The 18580-nt window shown below is 39.1% G+C and overlaps 1 protein-coding gene across 2 annotated transcripts; it reads right to left on the bottom strand.

Annotated features, from left to right (window-relative positions):
* Nucleotides 1-590: 590 nt before the first annotated feature.
* Nucleotides 591-17321, bottom strand: lmcd1 (LIM and cysteine-rich domains 1). 2 transcript variants are annotated; one of them, XM_044121764.1, is made up of 7 exons: nucleotides 17179-17321; nucleotides 6659-6732; nucleotides 5467-5725; nucleotides 2988-3137; nucleotides 2113-2343; nucleotides 915-1133; nucleotides 591-829 (listed from the first exon to the last, which is right to left on the bottom strand). In XM_044121764.1, exons 1-7 carry the CDS (start codon nucleotides 17203-17205, stop codon nucleotides 719-721), a joined length of 1071 nt encoding a protein of 356 aa, XP_043977699.1. In that variant the 5' UTR covers nucleotides 17206-17321; the 3' UTR covers nucleotides 591-718. The 2 variants fall into 2 exon arrangements, with proteins under 2 accessions (XP_043977699.1, XP_043977700.1); XM_044121765.1 differs by having other exon boundaries at nucleotides 17145-17256.
* Between the last annotated feature and the right edge of the window lie 1259 nt (nucleotides 17322-18580).

Genomic DNA, 18580 nt, shown 5'->3' on the forward strand with positions numbered 1-18580 from the left:
TCCAGCTAATTAGCAATAAATTTACTCATGACAGATGCATAAAACCTAGTTAGCTAGAGTATATTAGCAGCTAGGTAGCAGTAGCCTGAACTGCCTCGAGTCATAGAATGCAGTGAAGATTTCTGCGTGACTCAAACCTTTGCGTGACAGAAAAGACCAGCGATAAAAACATAACTGTACAGAATATACAACATTAAACAGTCCTGCCGTGGCAAAATTTACGACCTATGATTACAGTATTTAAGACCAACTTACTTTGGCTTTAAATTGAAAACATTTAAGGCCTTAATTTTATGTACATGAGTTTAAGACTTTTTAAGGATTCAGCAATTCCCTGTTATACATATAATTTATTTGGTTTTATGATGTTTCCTTGAAATGTCACTTCTGGGCTTCCGTACAAAGCTGCTGTCAGAGCTTTAAGAGCTGAGAGATCAAGAGGAAGTTCCTTCAGCCATTTTAAACACATTCTGGGTGAGTCTCTAAGTGCTTTGAGGACAGTTTAATGTCCCTTCAAGTGTTTCATAAAACCTAATAAAACCGTTTTACTGTTTGTGTCGGTGGAGCCAGAAAATAAACAACTTTACATGTCAGCTAAAAACATAATTCAGCTCTTTATTACTTAGGATTTACATGTTAAAACTGTCTACAAACAGAAAGAGCCACGCTGGACTTGATTTGCAGTAATAATGATCACATCTGATTGTGATGTGTTTTGTTAGTGCTGACAGGGCGAATCCAGGCTCTGGCCGCACTTCCAGCAGCAGTAGTGTTGCGGATGCCACGTCCGTCCGTCTTCCGCCGTGATGAACGACTTGCAGAAGATGAGCTGAGGATGGAGAGGCAGCGTTGATTCAAAGACAGCAGCTGAGAGTGAAGAAAGGCTCATGATGCATGCAGAGCAGGCGCGTCACCTCGTCGCAGCCGCAGCAGCGCGGCCACACCGACTCGCAGTAGTGCCGTCCGCAGAGCAGCTTCTGATTGGACCAGAAGTAGACCAGGTCCGCCAGGCCGTGGCCGCACTCCGAGCACACAAAGCAGGTGGGGTGCCACAGGGCGTCATGGTAACCTGCGCGCTCTGCGTAAACAACCGGACTGTCCTTTGAGACGTCTCCGTGGCAACCAGTACACCGCTTGGGGACAAAAGAACAAAAAAGGTTGAATTTGCAACAAAAACAGCTGAAAAACTTGATGACTGCCATCATTGTTTTTTTTGTAGTTTTCTTAGAGGGGATCTATTTTTCAAAATCCACATTCCATTTGGTTTTCAACCGCTTCTGAAGATAGCCTATGTACTTAAAAACACCCAGCCATTTTTTGGCTATACGTAGTTTCCACAAGTCTGGACTAGAAGTGATCCGCGCCACTGAATTGCCATCTTGGTAGGCAAGCGCAACAAAGATGAACCATGACTTCGAGTCCAACGAAAAGAAAGTATATTGACCCTATTGACCAACAAACATCGACAAAATCTCTACTGATCAGGATCAATTCGTATGAGACAGATACTGTGGCTTGTTTATTGTTGTCATAGCAACTCTATAACAACAGTCATTTACCAATACCGACCAATATGGGTGTCGGCCACAAAGAACCCGGAAATGTGACGTCACATGATAAATATGAATGAAAGCTTTTAGTGTGTGAAAAATGAGCAGAAACTTCCGGATGTTGAGCCACATTTGGTGATGTACGGCGAAGATGTACGGCGAAGATGTACGGCGAAGATGTACGGCGAAGATGTACGGCGAAGATGTACGGCGAAGATGTACGGTTGTATAATTAGTTGCACATCTGTTTGCAGCCATTTTTACATGCGGGTACAAGCGTTGAGTTGGGGGCGTGGCAAGCAGTAAGCCAATTGGATTTAAGGTGACAGAAACCATAAAACTAAACTCTCATTAGTTTTATGTAGTTTTAATAGTTTTAAATAGTTTTATTTATCTAAAAATGTAACAAACATCTTTAAAATCGACCAAAAGAACTTTGAAGCAGAAATTAATGAAATTAGTGTTTCAGAAATCTTAAACTGATGTTCCAGCTCTGCTCTTTGTTTCACTTCTTTCTGTTAGTTTTATATAAAATGTGTTTATAATTTTTTTATTTCCTCACATATTCAGTTTTGTCGTTGGTTCCGTTCACAGCAGAGGAGGTGCTGCTCCGGCTCACACTCTGATTCTGGTGCTGCACGGCCTCTGCCTTGTCGCCGTGACCTTTGACCTCTTTTGCTGTCCGCTGAGCAGCTGCTTCTTTCAGAGCGCCGCCCTCCCCAGGTAGGCCGACCTCCCCGACTCCCAGAACCTCCAGTTTGAACTGTTTCACGAACAGAATCATGGCCGAAACCTGCAGGTGAATCGGTTAAAGATAACTTAGCTCACTTTCAGTCGCCTGTGTGCCTCAGCGTGTCCGGACCATTAAAGATAGAAATATAAAAGGAGGCGTACATTTCCAACAAAAACTTCAAAAACAGACACATTTCTGAACCACAAAAGTTTAAAATTTGCTCATAAAATACTCATACGTTTTGAAATTAATCTCAGAAATTTTCTAGGAAAAATGGAAAATTTATGAGTTTGAAATGTCACAAAATTGTGAGAAGAAAAATGAAATTTTATAATTAATGACAGAATTTTTTTAGAAAATAGTTTGAAGTTTCTGATTTTGAAGAATCAACATTTTTCTAAAAACATTCAAAAATGTTGAGATTAATCTTAGAAACATTTGGACAGTCAGACATTTTTGATTTTTGCAACTTTTTTTTTTCCAAGAATTTTCTTTTCATAAATGTTTTTTTCCCCCCAGAAAATGTCTTAAATTAATCTCAAAAATGTTCTCACAATTCTTTTTACTTTTCAGTCTCAGGAATGTTAAAGTTTTTCTAGAAAATTTCTGAGATTAATCTGAGAGTTTTTTGGCAGAAATGAGCTCCTCCTCTTCTATTTCCAGCCCATAAATCCGCGCCGTCGTGTTTATGGACTGAGCCGAACCTCGTCCTCGCTGCCCAGACTCTGACACTTCATGGGGTCCTGATCGTAGACCGGGAGCTGGCTGAGGAGATGCCTGCGGCGCTGCAGGGCTCCGGGCGTCCCAGAGACGGGGCGCTGGCTTTCAGGCAGCAGCTCCATGTACTGCATGGCCTGAAGAGACAAAAAAAAAAAAAAACACTTTTACACACTGACATAGAGTTCAATGATAAAAATAGAAAAATCTTCCTCCAGGCATCGTACTGCGCAAAAGTTCACTGCAAAAACAAAATTTTACCAAGTATTTTTGCTTAGTTCCTAGTGTAAACATTTCAGTTTGCTTGAAATAAGACAAAACTGAAAAGGAGCTTATTTTAAACCAATAATTCCCTAATATTTATGAAAAAGATCCAATTCCACTGGAACAGAAAACGCCATGAAATCAGACTATTTCATGATTTTATGAAATGAACCCCTGGTTTTTATAGTATCTTCGTCTCTTTGGTTCAGTTTTCACTTCCTGCCGCTGAAACCTGAGCAGCGGGTTTTGGTTTTGAGCAGCGGGTTTCGTTTTGCTCTCTCCAGGTGTTTTTCTGTGACACAGCTGTGTGTCGTCAGCTTATTTTGCCGCTGGCAGACGGTGACTAACAGCCTGGAGTTAGCAAGCCGAGTCCAACCCGGACGAGGCAGACACAATGTTTCTCTGCTGGGTTTGGATCCGTCTCTCAGCCGCAGAAATGTCTGTCACATAATTACAGGCTGGGCTGATTTTAATGCAAAGCAGACAAGAAGAAACGGCTGAGAAATATATTTTAGTGCTTCCAACAGAAGTTATGAGTTTAAAAAAACACTTGCTCAAGCAGTTTTAATTTACTTCTCTTTTAACACAGGAGTGTCAAACTCATTTTTATTTTGGGCCACAAGAATGTCCTTTAGGGGCAGAAAGTGTTGATAAAACAACCTTTTAACAAGCTGTTACAATTTTGATAATTCCCATTTAAAATTCAATGAGGTAAAACTTTAGATGAAGAGGATTAAAAGTGTCAACTTTGCATTATTTGGTAAATAATGACACATCTAATGCGGAGTTGCACTAAAAGTTGTTTAAAAAGTGCAATAAAAGTGTCAACTTTGCATTGAAAGTGTCAACTTTGTATTGAAAGTGTCATTACTTACCGAATGACACGTCATAAACATTTATAAAGACTCCTTATGACAGGCGTTACATCCGTCTTATGCAGACTCCTTCAAATAAAGGGTTACCTTAAATCATATTAAATATATTTTTACCTTTGTGTAATCTGATATTCTACACACAAAACTGCTGATTTGATTGATGAAATATTTAAAAACACATCTGTCTTCTTGATGTTTCTATTTATAGAGTCTAGAGGGTGCAAAAAATCTTCTGGCGGGCCGGATTTGGCCCGTGGGCCTTGAGTTTGACACACACTGACCTTATAAATCTAAAAGGAGATTCATTAATTACAGTTTGTTGTGTTGTGAATTTCTGTGTGTAAATAATGTAATTAGCTTCCTGTGCATCCCACATATCCAAAAGCATCCTCTCTGTAGGTAGCAGAGGGCGTCACCTTTGCTTTTTTTGGAGGTTATTTTCTGCTAGAGTCTCCAAACCACGACCTTCAGCGCTCACTGGATGAGATTCAGCTCCTCCAAGTCTACTTTTGTGGTTCTAAACCACACTTTTCCTAATTACAATTTCCACAGTTTCTCTGTAGTTTTGCTCAAAACCTTCACCTCCAGTCTGGTTTCTCCGTGTTGAACTCGCTGTGTTTACCCCCATCTGCTTATTTACATGGTTTGTTTCCTGTTTTTCTGGTGTTTTTAGCTAATTTGCTAATGGTTGTGGGTCAACTAGCTACCATGTTTAATAACATAAAATTGCTGCATCAAGTGTGTGAACAGTTAGCTAAAAAGCTAAAGCCAGCTAAAAGCTAACTGAAGCTAAAGCTTTAGCTAGTAGTGCTAGTGGCCTGTCAGTAGCAGATGTCAGCTTCATATCAGATTCACTGTCAAACTTCCAACTGTATCTTTTTCACTCAGAAGTATTGGCTATGAACATGGCTGACTTTTAGGAAATAAATATGTGAGTTATTTTAGGGTAAAAATTAGCTTCTGATTTACATGCTATTTATTGTAAGTTATATGATTATTTGTGGATATTTAGCGCTAATAACACGCTGCATGTTGTTTGGGATTTCATTATTTTAAAACAGTATAACTATAAAATTAGCTATAAAATTAGCTGTGCTAACCCTAAAGCATTGATCATAAACATTAATTCTGCTAGCACTAAATGCGCCACAAACAGTATTTTGCAGAAGCTAATGCTAAAACTTTTTCAACTGAAACAAATAAAAAAAAAACCCAATATAGCAGAAATAAAATATTCTTCAAGAACAGGAGGAACGACATTATGATTACGTAAAATAAGGAACTGACAGTTTTAACTGAATTTCTGCTTCCGGTTCTGCTGTCTCACCAGTTTCTGGTTCAGTCCGGCCGGCGCCCAGTCATACGTGGTGGTGTTGAAAGTCGGGTCTTTGCGCGACACCACCGGGTTCGTCACAATCATTCGGTTTCTCTTGTAGACTCGAAGGCCTCCGCCCCCTTTGACCTTAGCGGTTAGGTGGGAGCATGGCGAGTCTCCGAGAAGGCGACCCATCCGCTGATCGTCCTCCGCGTCGCCGTCCGGAGGCGCGTGGTTGACCGTGCTGCAGCCGCACGCCACGCAGGCTTTCCTGCACAGAGCCCCGCAGAGGTGGTGATGTTTAATTTACGGTTTCCATTCTTTATTTAATTATAAACAAGATTGAGATGCCTTACTAACTCTACATCTGATCAAATATTGTCTATAAAATTATCCAGAACAGCTGCCATGTTGATTCCCAGAGGTGGGCAGAGTAGCCAAAACTTTTACTCAAGTAAAAATAAAAGGTAGCCATCCAAGAAATTTCTTAAGTCAGAGTAAAAACGCATTTGGTAAAATGTCTACTCAATTAAACAAAACATCAATCATTTAATATTTAAAAGTTAGATCATCAGACATATCAAAATATAAAGTTATGTGGAAATTTTGGTATTTTAAAGACCAAAATGATTTACATAAATAACAACAAAAATGAGGCAAAAAACATTTTTTTTCCCCAGTTGAGTTTCTTTCGATAAAAACCTCTGAAACTTTAATAAAAACTGCAGGTATGTGCCTGTTTCTGGTTACAACGTGTTTGTTTTTCATTCAGTGGGAAGAAAATCCAGAAGTTTTACTCGAGTAAGAGTAGAAATGCTTCATGATGAAATTACTCAAGTAAACGTAAAAAGTACAACGTAGTAAAATTACTCCTAAAAGTAACTTTTTCCAAAAGGTGCTTTTCAACAGATTGATATTTAAATATTAGTGGGTTATTACTAGCTAAAAGGTTAGCCACAATAATCCTAAAACACCAATCATAAGTATTAGTTCTGCTGGTGCTAAAGTGCAAAATGTTTTGTAACTTCTTACTGCCCAACTCTGTTTACTCCTATCATGTGTTGATCAGTTTGTTTGCAGAGTAAACGATTTCCAACAACGGTTGTGGGATTGTTGCTGTGATTTTTTGTTTTTTATTCCTTTCACTGTTTTTCCTTTTTGTTGGCAAAGTAAAATAAAAAAGCATAAAATGAAGCAACTGTACCTCCAGGAATGAGGCTGAAATCCAGAGCAGCTGCTTTTACAAACCAGACACGCCCCGGCACCTCTGAGAGACATCTGAGAGGAGACGCAGAAAAACAAACATCAAAACCTCAACCCCACGTTTTCAGATGGAATCCTTGCTTGACTATATCCGTGTTTTAAAACATCAACATAAAGATTCAGAGTTTTAAAGATATGGGAACAGAACAGCATAGCGAGGAATAACAAGGCCAAACATCTGGAAAGGAACAAAGTTTGTTTACTGAGGAGAGATAAAAAGTCCCTTGAAACACAAAAACAGCTCGACTTGTAACTTGGGTTTTTGAACACGTTGGTTCTAAACAGAAAGTCCTCAGGCTGTAGCCTGTTTCTGTTTCTGCACAAATCAATTCTCATCTCCCTTTGGCGCTTTCTCCCATTGAGTTTAATTTCAATTTCATTCTGGCCAATCAGTGACCAGAAGGAGGAGTTGTGAACGATAGCATTGATTTTTCTGCTTTTTTTGTTTTTTAATTGCAGTCTGCCTGTGGTTGTAGTTTGGTAATGGCAGCAGAGGAAGTGGACAAAGTTTGTTTAAGGTGATTCCCTGCCTGATAATCCGGTAGATTTGGTTCAACTGGGGACTAAAGTTGCAACATTTGTAACATTTCAGCTGCTGCGGTTCTCTTTTTTTTTTTTACAAACAATTCAAGCAATTGTTCTTGAACAGTTTTGGATCCAGACTTTTTGCATGATTTATATTTGGGTGTGAAACAGAACCAAAACCTGCTCATTCCCTTTCTAAATGAATTGTTGAAGGGCCTCTTGTCTTTTCCAGCAGCCATTATGCAGCAGGAAAACCAGCTGACCAAATGGGTAGAAGTCCACTTGGGTTGCTAGGTAACAGTCTGAGCTTTGCTGGGGTTGCTAGGTAACGGCGCAGTTTCAGTCCTATATAAAGCTAGCTAAAAGCTAGGCAAGTTCTAATATACTTTATTGATCCCAAATGGAAATTACTTTGTTAAAAAGAAACTCCTGTCCAAAGTGTGAAATATTAGTAAATATAAATATAAACTTTAAATAATGTAGATATGACCCAAATATAATAAATGGGGGGGAAAAAAACATAAAAACAGTTGGGAGGATTTTGAAAAAACTAATTTGTCAGACATCAAACCATGAACTTATTACCAAAAAACATTGGGTGTTTTTTTTTGTTGTTTGTTTGTTTTTTTAAGTTTTATGATGCTTTATAAGCAGTAGAAATATAAAATTGTGCAAATGTGATTTTTTTTAATGAGTGAACAGGATAAAGCTGCTTGTTTGAAAAGCTTTTTGTTCTCAAGCACAAACAAAACGTCAGGATTCCTCAGGCCATTAGATGTACTAACAACTCTGACTCCCTTCAAAGCCTGAAGAGACGTTGATAAAGGTGTGTGTGTGTGTGTGTGTGCGTGTGTGTGCCTGCGTGCGTGTGTGTGTGCGTGCGTGTGTGTGTGCGTGCGTGTGTGTGTGCGCGTGTGTGTGCGCGCGCGCGCGCGTGTGTGTGTGTGCGTGTGTGTGCGTGTGTGTGCGTGTGTGTGTAGGAGTGAGCTGAGTTGTTTGGTGAGTCTTTTCTCCTGGTGTGGAGGCAGCAGGATCGTGTCCACATATACAATCGGCGCGGTCAGGGCGGATGACCTCATCGCTCCACCCAGTGACTGTTCCTGCTGACATCACTGATCCCATCTGCAGCGTTTTGAATCATGTATTTTATTAACCATGATTCACGTCCTACACTCATTTCAAAGATTCATGATTTCACAACCAACGTTTTTAGGTGCAAAAAACCCCCAAAAAACTGAAGGATGTTTTATGTTTTTACCTCCTTTGACGATCAACAATACTTAATTATGATAGTCTAATACAGACCTGGTTGATTATTTGTTTAAATTTAAAGATTAAAAACAAAACACCGTATTTTCGTGCATGCGACACAGCTGTCTTTTATTTTGAAAGGGCTTGACGACGTTTATGAATGCATCATGCTTAAACAGCAACAGGTAGATGCTATCTCACGGTAAAAAAAAGAAAAGTTGATTCCGAATTCTGCATTTTTAACAAGGCATGGACAGCGAAATATTTCGTTATTGAAATCAAAGACAAGGCCGTGTGTTTAGTTTGTGGTGCGCAGGTGGCTGTGTTAAAGGAATATAATATCCACCGTCACTACGTGACCAAACACAGGAGAGATACAAGAACTTTTCAGAGAAAGAGCGCGTCACTGAGTCGTCTGTACTCGTAGCCAAGTTGCAAGCGCAACAAACACTTTTTACAAAACGCCTGGCATCTAGAGGAGCTGCAGTCAAGGCAAGTTTTGTCATATCCCACAAGATTGCTAGGAAGAGCAAACCTTTCTCTGACGGAGAGTATATTAAGCAGTGCTAATATGTCCTGAGAATAAAGACGGTTTTGAGAACATCTCCCTCTCCCGCCGCAAACGTAACGAGAATGGTTGAAGACATCACTGAAAGACAGCGTGAATGATTTTGAGAACCGGTATTTTTCCTGGCTTTGGATGAGAGCTGTGACATCCAGCTGCTCATCTTCGGATCAATGCAGAATTTAGCATCACGGAGGAGCTGGCAGGCATGCGGTCAATGAAAGGGACAACAACAGGGAGTGAGCTCTTAGTAGAGGTAAATGCGTGTCTGGAAAGCTTGGGTCTGAACTGGGACAAACTGGTGGGCGTGACAACAGATGGGTGTCCAAATCTCACAGGAAAAAAAAGTTGGTTTATTAAAGAGAATCCAGGACAAAGATACTTGAAGCTGTCTATTCCTTGTAGTATTTCAGTTTTGGTTCTTACAAGTTTTCAAGTCATTACAGTTTCATTTTGTAATGACATTTTGTAATGAGTTATTTTAATGTTACCTAAAGTGATATTAGTTTTGTGTGTGTACCTCTTTAAGTTTCTGCTGTATTTAAAGTACTTTGTGGTACTTGTTTTCCCATTCATTTGCATCTGATTGGAGGTACTTTTGTGTTAGTCCTTCAAGTTGCAGCACTGCAGGTTCGTCAGGCTTTTTCCAACACTTAAAACCATTTATTGCTCATATATGCAGTTGATTAGTTGATTAATATAACACACACCATTTCAATTATGGAGATTAAAAAGTTAAAAATAAATTCACATGTGATATTTTTTTTAACTATTAATTTGATAGTATTAATTCTCACTTCAGCCAAACCACAAATTAATTTTTATTAATATTTACTGAATATTCTTCTTAACAAAAGAATATGATTTAAATATTTTATTACAACAAGAGGTATGAGAAAATGAATAATGAGTCAAGATTAAATTTGAGTCATTGCTGGATCGGCCCTCCAACATATTTCAGATTTTTCATGCGGCCCCCTGAAGAAATTAATTGCCCACCCCTGGTCTAATATATAATGTCTCAATTTCAGCAGGTGGTTGATTATTTGTTTAAATTTAAAAGATTAAAGCAGTCAGAAAAAGTTTCCTGACCGCAGCGGACCGCTTGGTATTATTATTGAAGATATTTTGGACTTAAATTAGTTCATTTAAACAGCAAAAGTTAGATTATCTGTGTCCATTTAAACCAGATTTCTTGGTATTTTAATTATGAAATTATTGATAACTGGTTAAAACTGCAAAGACAAAAGTCTTACCAAGTATCTTTGGTCTAGTTTCTAATATAAATGTGTCTGTATACGTGAAATTTAACTCATAATAAGACATTTTTTCCATGTTATAAGTGAAATAATCTACCAGGGGACTAAACACTTTTTAAATCAAGCTCTTATGAATTCTGGAAACTTACTTGTAGGTTAGTTTTGTCGTATTTCAGTTCACAAAGATATTTGTACTAGAAAGTAGACCAGAAATACTTTTGTACTAGATTTTCTTTTATTGCAGTTAATAAATTTAGAATCCATTTTTCAAAAGGTTATTGATCTCCATGTCAGTCAGTTCAAATTGAATTTGTCATATTTTATAAAAATTACTAATTAATAAAAATTAGTGGTAATGAAATTATTCGAACTTGTCTTAAATATTATGAAAAAAATGTTTCTTGATTTTAAAACCAAAATAAAATGGTTTTGAATGAGACTTTTATCTTATTCAAGTGTCTAAAACATTCCTGCTTCCCTGCTTTTGTTGACTATATTTACAGTAAATTTAGTTTTCCAAAACAAAGTAAACTATCCAGAAGTGGTAATTTTCTGTATTTAAGATGTCCAGACATGTCTGCAGATCATTCAAGCTGTGAGAAAGTGAGAGAGAGCAAGGCTTTTTAAGGACCAAACCTAAAATGACTACAGATCAGATAATATGACTGAAAAATTACACTTTAGTTCAAAAATGGTGAAAAATAAAACTAAATTACAATCTAATACCAAAAGGAATTAAACCAGGTTTAAATCAACCTCTTGAATTTTCCCCTGGTAACGGAGATTACATTCACTGAATATGGATTTTATATTTTTTACGAGATTATATAATCTGTTATTCCTGGATCACATCATCCCCATTAAGCCACTCTGTGTTGGATTATTCCAGTTTTTAGAAGCTGATGTGATACTTATGAATCAAAAATAGGAACTGTCATCAGGTTTCTCAGCAGCTCCAGAAATACCTAAACATGTGAGACGACAAAGAGACTTTAAAGCCTCTGGCAGGAAACCCGACAGGAAAAACAATCTGCAGCTTTCAGTCTGGGAGTCGGCGCACCTGTCCGTCTGTCACCAGGTATTACCGGGTCCATCTCTGGTGTTGGCGGCTACAGAACGACGGACACAACAAGAGCTCTTAGATAATAGAAACCAATCCTGGACAGAGGGATTTGCTCCAGGATTAACACTCCTCAGACATTTCCATACTTAGATCTAACCCTCCAAAAATAAAAACAGCACTATATCTACATATATCCTCTTTGCAGATGACACAACTGTATTTTATTCAGGAGAAAATATTTAGAAAGTGCTAGTGGTGGCAGAAATTACGACAAAAATGTAAAAATTGTTTTATAACAACAAATTATCCTTAACTATTGATGAAATAAACTGATATTTTGTGGCAGTAAAAAATATTTGCAGATCCTGAAGAAGTTGAAATATAAGAACAAAAATAAAACTTTGTAAAACTTGTAATGTGATACAGCTTATAAATGAGTAACAGAGCCAAGCTATGAGAGATTCTGTTTAATTAGATCTAATATGGTCACCATATTATCAGAATGAAGACGCAATTTTACCAGAAATCTTAAAATTACTTCATCATTCTGCTAAAAGCCCGGTTCGCTACAGGCGGTTTGAGTCGGACCCACTGACCGATATAAAGAATATCTGTCTCTATATCAAACATCCTGATACGGTACCGCGACTGTCACCGCGAGACGCGACGCAGCGCAAAGCCCCGGTACCACCCCGGTACCACACCCGGTACCACCCCCGGTACCACCCCGGTACCACACCCGGTACCACCCCCGGTACCACCCCGGTACCACACCCGGTACCACCCCCGGTACCACCCCGGTACCACACCCGGTACCACCCCCGGTACCACCCAGTACCACCCCAGTACCATCCCCAGTACCACCCCCGGTACCACCCGGTACCCCACCCGGTACCACCCCGGTACCACCCAGTACCACCCCGGTACCCCACCCGGTACCACCCCGGTACCACCCAGTACCACCCCGGTACCACCCCCGGTACCACCCGGTACCACACCCGGTACCACCCCCGGTACCACCCCGGTACCACACCCGGTACCACCCCCGGTACCACCCCGGTACCACACCCGGTACCACCCCGGTACCACCCCCGGTACCACCCCGGTACCACACCCGGTACCACCCCCGGTACCACCCCGGTACCACCACACCCGGTACCACCCCCGGTACCACCCAGTACCACCCCAGTACCACCCCCGGTACCACCCCGGTACCACCCAGTACCACCCCGGTACCCCACCCGGTACCACCCCGGTACCACCCAGTACCACCCCAGTACCACCCCCAGTACCACCCCCGGTACCACCCGGTACCCCACCCAGTACCACCCCGGTACCACCCAGTACCACCCCGGTACCCCACCCGGTACCACCCCAGTACCACCCAGTACCACCCCAGTACCACCCCCGGTACCACCCGGTACCACCGGTACCCCGGTACCCCACCCGGTACCACCCCGGTACCACCCAGTACCACCCCAGTACCACCCCCGGTACCACCCGGTACCACCCGGTACCACCCGGTACCACCCGGTACCACCCGGTACTATTATTAGAATAATTATTATATTATAATTGTTTAATGTTAGCACCTCTGAGATCTAGAATTGTAAGACGAGGATATTAAGGCAAAGGAAACTCAGTAGCTGCTGGTGGGGGCCATTCAGGGGCCTCCAGACACTCAGGGGCCCCTAGAAAATGTAAGTCAGGCCATAGATCTAAACCTGTAGCATCATTTATAGAGAATGACAATGTTATTACATTTTATTTAATGCATTCAGCTGAGAAAAAAGAACATTTAGGGTTTAATTAGGAAGTTCACTTTGTAAAAGTCTAAAGAATCATCTTGACAGTTTGATTGTTGTGTTGCCATGGCTACAATATGGTGTTGCTTTTTGGATCTATAAATCAGTCTCCATCCAAGTTGCTCTAAAGGTTACATATATATTATTATTATTATTATTATTAATATAAATTCTTTCTGTGTTGTTGTACGGCGTTTTAAGATCTTGTTCAATGTGCCCTTTTTGAGCCCTGGCCCCCCCAAAGGGCTCTGCACGGCCCTGATCATAACGGGACAAAAACAAGACTTTGGTCTCTGAAACAGGGTGTGAATGATCAGCCCATAATAAAACAAGTTCAGTGGTGAAGGCTTGTTGTCAAAACAGCTTCAGCAGAACAAAACTGTAATTACATTCCTCTGGAGTCGGCTGTCTGACAGTCACTTTATCATAATAACACTGCGTTGGGTTATGCTGGGAAATTCTGTCAATAAATCATCCTTATTATTAACGGATTAGACAATAAAAATGTCAGAAATAGAGAAACTCTTGACCAAAAGTCACACTAAATTTAAATGTTTTTAATAAAAGCTGCATCTGATTAGGAAGTCTCGACATTTAAATAGTTTGGGTGATGAAGCCGCGTCCTCCCACGTGTTGCAGATTTTATTTAGTTTTTGTGGCTTTATAAGTGCGTTGTTAAACAAAAAAGAGGGAAATAAAAACCTCTCTCCTGGATTAAATAGCTCAGCGTTTCTATATTTAGGAATCAGATAAAGCAAGCATTTAGGTGGGGTCACTCTCAACCAAGTTATTTCTAATATGTCAGCTATGAGAGGGTTGAAAACGCAGGAAACGCAAAGCGATAAGAGGCTGGAGGTCACAGGAAAGGCGGAACAGCAGCCATGGATCCTCTGGGCTTCATGTTGGTCTGGAACCAAAACAAAACCCAGATAAAGTTTCCAGCAGCTGTTTAGAGGTGGAGAGAGACAATGGTCCTAGAGCGGGGAGCTAGCTTAAAAAATGTACTTAAAACCTATTTTATATGAAATGTTTGGTGATCTTTTGTAAGTATTTGCTCCTAGAAATGAATGATTTTACTCATTTTCTTTGGCTCAAACTAACCACTTTCCTTCCAACATCTATTGAAATATAAATAATAAACCAGCTTAGAGCAGAGGAGCTCAAACCTTTCATCACATGGGACAAAACCGATGAGTCAAAAAATAAAAATAAAGTCAAGTAAATAAAATGGGCCAATTTCATTTTTTGTAGGATCCAAAATGTAATAATGATTCCTGCAGCTTTAATACTTTCATGCATGTTTGAGAAATCCTTTAATCTCCATGGCAACCATTCAGCTGAGCAAAATGCTTGGGTGGCCCTAGCCCCGCCTTCAAGGCGCAGCTCCTCCTCAGAGATACAGTTTCAGAGCTGCTTTCCCTTCCCCACTCTGCTCCTTCAGACTAGCCAGCAACAATTAGCTCATTACTCGAGCTACGTCTCAGTGCAACGCTGGCAGAAACGTTGTTAAAGGGTTAACAGAGGAGCCATGTTGGGATGACTTCCTGAAGGCGGAGCTTAAGAAAACCAGGAGGTTTTACACAGGCCCAATTTCAAGGCATTAAATTAGGAAGTAAAATTTATTTTATGTCATGTTTGATATATATAGATACATGTAGCATTTTTATATGACATTTTTGTAATAAGTGAAGTTAACATAATTACTTTATTCTGTTGTAAAATGGCACTTTGTGCCTGGAAAATGCATAATATGGTATTTTGGTATGATATTAAATAATATGGTATTTGTAAAATGGTTTGGCAATAAAAAAAATCCTTGAATTCTAATATTGACCCTTTTATAAATTTAATAAAAGCAGATTTGGCTGCACCAAAGTCGCATATAAGAAAAAGTTTGTGGTTCTACTTATTATTGAAGACAAATGCTTCGGTAACATTTTCCATTGTAGGAAAATTATGTCAGTAATAATTTTACCCTAATGGAAATTAAAAAGTCTCCATCTGCACCAGCCGCCTGTACTGGACGGCTCAAATTTGCATCACTTTGAAACTGCATTTAGGGGCCACAAAAAGTCAGTCCGAGGGCTACAAGTGGCCCCCAGACCGCACTTTGGACACCGCTGGATTAATTTGGTCCAGTGGAGCAATCCCTGCTGGGAGTTATTTCCATCATGGCGGTGGAACATTTTTAAGCTTCTGGGCTTAAACAAACAGATGAACATCAACAGGTGGCGCTGATCCATCCGGTTTTCAGATGACTGACCTCTGGCCGGTTTATTTTTTAACAACTTAATTTGTCTTTTCTGAAAACCAAAACAAAATATCTAAACCTGGGACTTTAAATTGTTTTGTAAATTTTCTAAAATTAATAAAGGTTTTGTTACCATTTTATTTACAGAGATGTAAAATAACAGTTGTACCTTTAACAAGCTGCAGGATTACTTCAGGTGTACCACCTGGCTCCTGCATCGGCCCACTGGGTTTTCCAGCCAATGAAAATAATGAAGGACAAGTGAAGGGCTGCAGTTCTATTCTATTCTATTCTATTCTATTCTCATTTTAGCATAAAGCAAGTGGAAAATAAAAGTTTGCTCTGTAGAAATTTTTAATTTTTTTTATTAAAGATGGTTTTAATTATTGCACAGACCCACTAAATTAGGATTTTATCCACCAAATTAATGAATGTCTTCTTTTATTTTGAAGACATCTATTGAAAATATGTATTTTATGTTTCAAATGTAGGATTTAAACAACCATTCATTCACAGTAACTTTAATTTGCCTCCATTAGAAAGAAAATAAACATGAATTAATACGTTCAAGACATAGAGCTGCTTTAAGAAAAGTATATAAAAATATTTTTAATAAGTTCAAACTAAGAAATGAAATAAATATCTTCAAATTCATAACATTAGGAAGACATATTTTCTTGTTAATTATTGTTCACTGCATTTATTAATCTCAAGGTTTTCCTAATAGCTTTTTTATTATCTTAAAACAATTTTTGTGATAATTTGCAATTTTAAAAAGAGGAAAAAATGGACATAAATTAGAATTTAATGCATTTTACTTGAATTTCTTTTATTATTATTTTGTAGCATAAATGTGTAAGACTTAAATAAATACTCAAAATTAAAAAAAAATTCATATCAAACTTGGAATTGGTTCATGTAATTGTATAAGCAAAAATGATTTATCATGCATTGAAATGCGATCATTAAATCTCATCAACTCATTAATGCATTATTTGCTCCTTATTTCTTTAAGTGAATTTGTATTGGCAATACGTTTTACTGGCTACGTATGAACATCTAAGCCCTAAATTATTCACATGCCTTTCAGATTTACATTTAAAATAATGTTTTAATCAGAAACAGAAGAAGTTTGTTTCTCACAGGAAACAACACAGATTTCTCAAACGACAATAAAATAATCCAGTGTAGCAACAATTTTCATAATTAATCTGTTTTATTAACATGTTGCTTAAATTATTAATTCTTTATGTTATAACTATGAAGTCCTTCCTTTAGCTGCTTTGCAACTTTTTGCACCTTTGAACTCTTTAGTGTTGGAGGGCCTCCTTGCCATCACCCTAATCTTTAGCGGTAACTCTAAAACATTAATACTACTACCAGTCAGACAAAAAGATGTTTATAAAATTAAAAGGTTACTTAACTGTATATGCTTTAGCCTGTACAAAATGTGTGCATGCAGTTCTTATTTTAAAAAATCCTTTAAGGTGTTTGTTGTGTAACTATAAACTAATGGATCAAATGCATCAGCAAAAGGTCAGAATTAATATGATATTAAAAAATTAAGCTGTTTTTTTGAAGCAACATAAACCAAAATGGAAGTACAAACACTTGCTAAATGAGTTTTTATCTTTAAATAAGATTAATAAAAAGGATCTCCACCAGCAGGAGGAGACGCTACATCCCACCAGCCTGACTGACCCCTGACCTCTACATCTGGCCGTGTCTGAAGATGTCCGAACCTTTTCCACGGCTGCGCTCGCGTCCATGTCGTCCTCCTCTTCCTCCTCTTCCTCGGCTCTCGCTGCCTCTGCTCTTCCAGAACAATGAGACTTTAAATTCCTCTCCTGTCGACCACACTTCCTCTCTCCCCGCCCACAGTCGCTCCCGCTGCCCTGCAGCAATTTTCAGACATCTGCTCTTTCATCCACTCACTACATCTGACTAACCGTCTCTTTTTTGAGTAATTCCTGTCTGGAAACTCAAATCAACTCAATAACTTTGTCTTTCTTGTATTTATCTGTGATTTCCCACCTTTTTACTCTAGTTCCCCCCCAACACTCCTGATTTGTCCGGCTGCCAGCTCTTCTTCTCCACCCTCTGCAACATGAACCCAGCAGGTTTCTTTGCCTCCTGATTTTGCTCCAACATGCAGAGGGGAAAGTCAAACATAAAGCTTCACTCTGCTCTCTTAAATACAACGAGTGCTTGCCGTATCGTTAGTGGACCTGCAAAACAGCAAGGCTTTTAAAGTGGCCCTCTGCTGGACTGCAGGACTACCTGGGGCAGTGAGGCAGGACCGGGCTGTTTCTGTTTTGAATAAAGACTGAATGACTCCATTCTTAAACTGTTACAGCGAATCAGAAGAGAGCAAAAAAATCCTCAGCCAATAGGAGCTTGAAAAATCTGTCCTCCTTCTATTCAGTAGGTTTTCAGTTCAACTGAGAAGAAAAACTGATGAAGAGAAACTAGAAACCAATTAAATCTCTACGTAGTGACAAACCGGAACATTCAGAGACACATAAAGACGGTTACAAAATCGACCTTCTCGCTGTTCTTCTTTTACTTTATGTTTTCCGCAGTGTCTAGTCCGCTTGATGTTCACATATGTATTCAAACCGCACCAGAATTCACTTCAACCAAACTGAGACAGCGGAGACCAGAGTTCGATTAGCATTCCCACTTCAACAACAGAACTGGACTTAAATAAAAGTTCTGGAGTTCAATTAAAGTGGACTGAGCATGGCTGGGGTGAACACACCAGCCATCAAAATACATTAAAATGTGTTAACCTTCCAGACTTTTCAGGTCTTCTGGTTCTGGTGTCCATCCTCAAAACCAGAAAAAACGTGGAGCATTCAGCTTCTATGCACCACAAATCTTCTGACTCATCCTGCTTTTCTTTATATTCTTCTTCCAGGCAGGAATCTGTAGCAAGTTAATTTTACTGGAGAATTTATTTGGATTTTATATGTTTTTTTTAAATTCCTTTTCATGATCAATAAACATCATTTTTGTTATTTTTCAACCCACCTAACTCTGATTCAATGTAACATTTAGAGAAAAAGGTCAGTAAACCAGCGTAAGGTCAATCTAACTTGCTCTTTGTAATCAGCAGTTTGTTGTAAAGAGATCATTTTGTCA

The sequence above is a fragment of the Gambusia affinis genome, linkage group LG07, assembly GCF_019740435.1.
Source record: "Gambusia affinis linkage group LG07, SWU_Gaff_1.0, whole genome shotgun sequence".
NCBI classification, from domain to species: Eukaryota; Metazoa; Chordata; class Actinopteri; order Cyprinodontiformes; family Poeciliidae; genus Gambusia; species Gambusia affinis.

Bases quoted from the DNA above. Each gene is read 5' to 3' on its own strand.
- lmcd1 (XM_044121764.1), bottom strand. From the start codon at position 17,205: ATGGACGCGAGCGCAGCCGTGGAAAAG. The intron at 5,726-6,658 runs GTACAGTTGCTT...GGCTCTGTGCAG, and splicing joins TTTCAGCCTCATTCCTGGAG to GAAAGCCTGCGTGGCGTGCG. The intron at 830-914 runs GTGACGCGCCTG...CTCCATCCTCAG, and splicing joins GCTGCTGCGGCTGCGACGAG to CTCATCTTCTGCAAGTCGTT.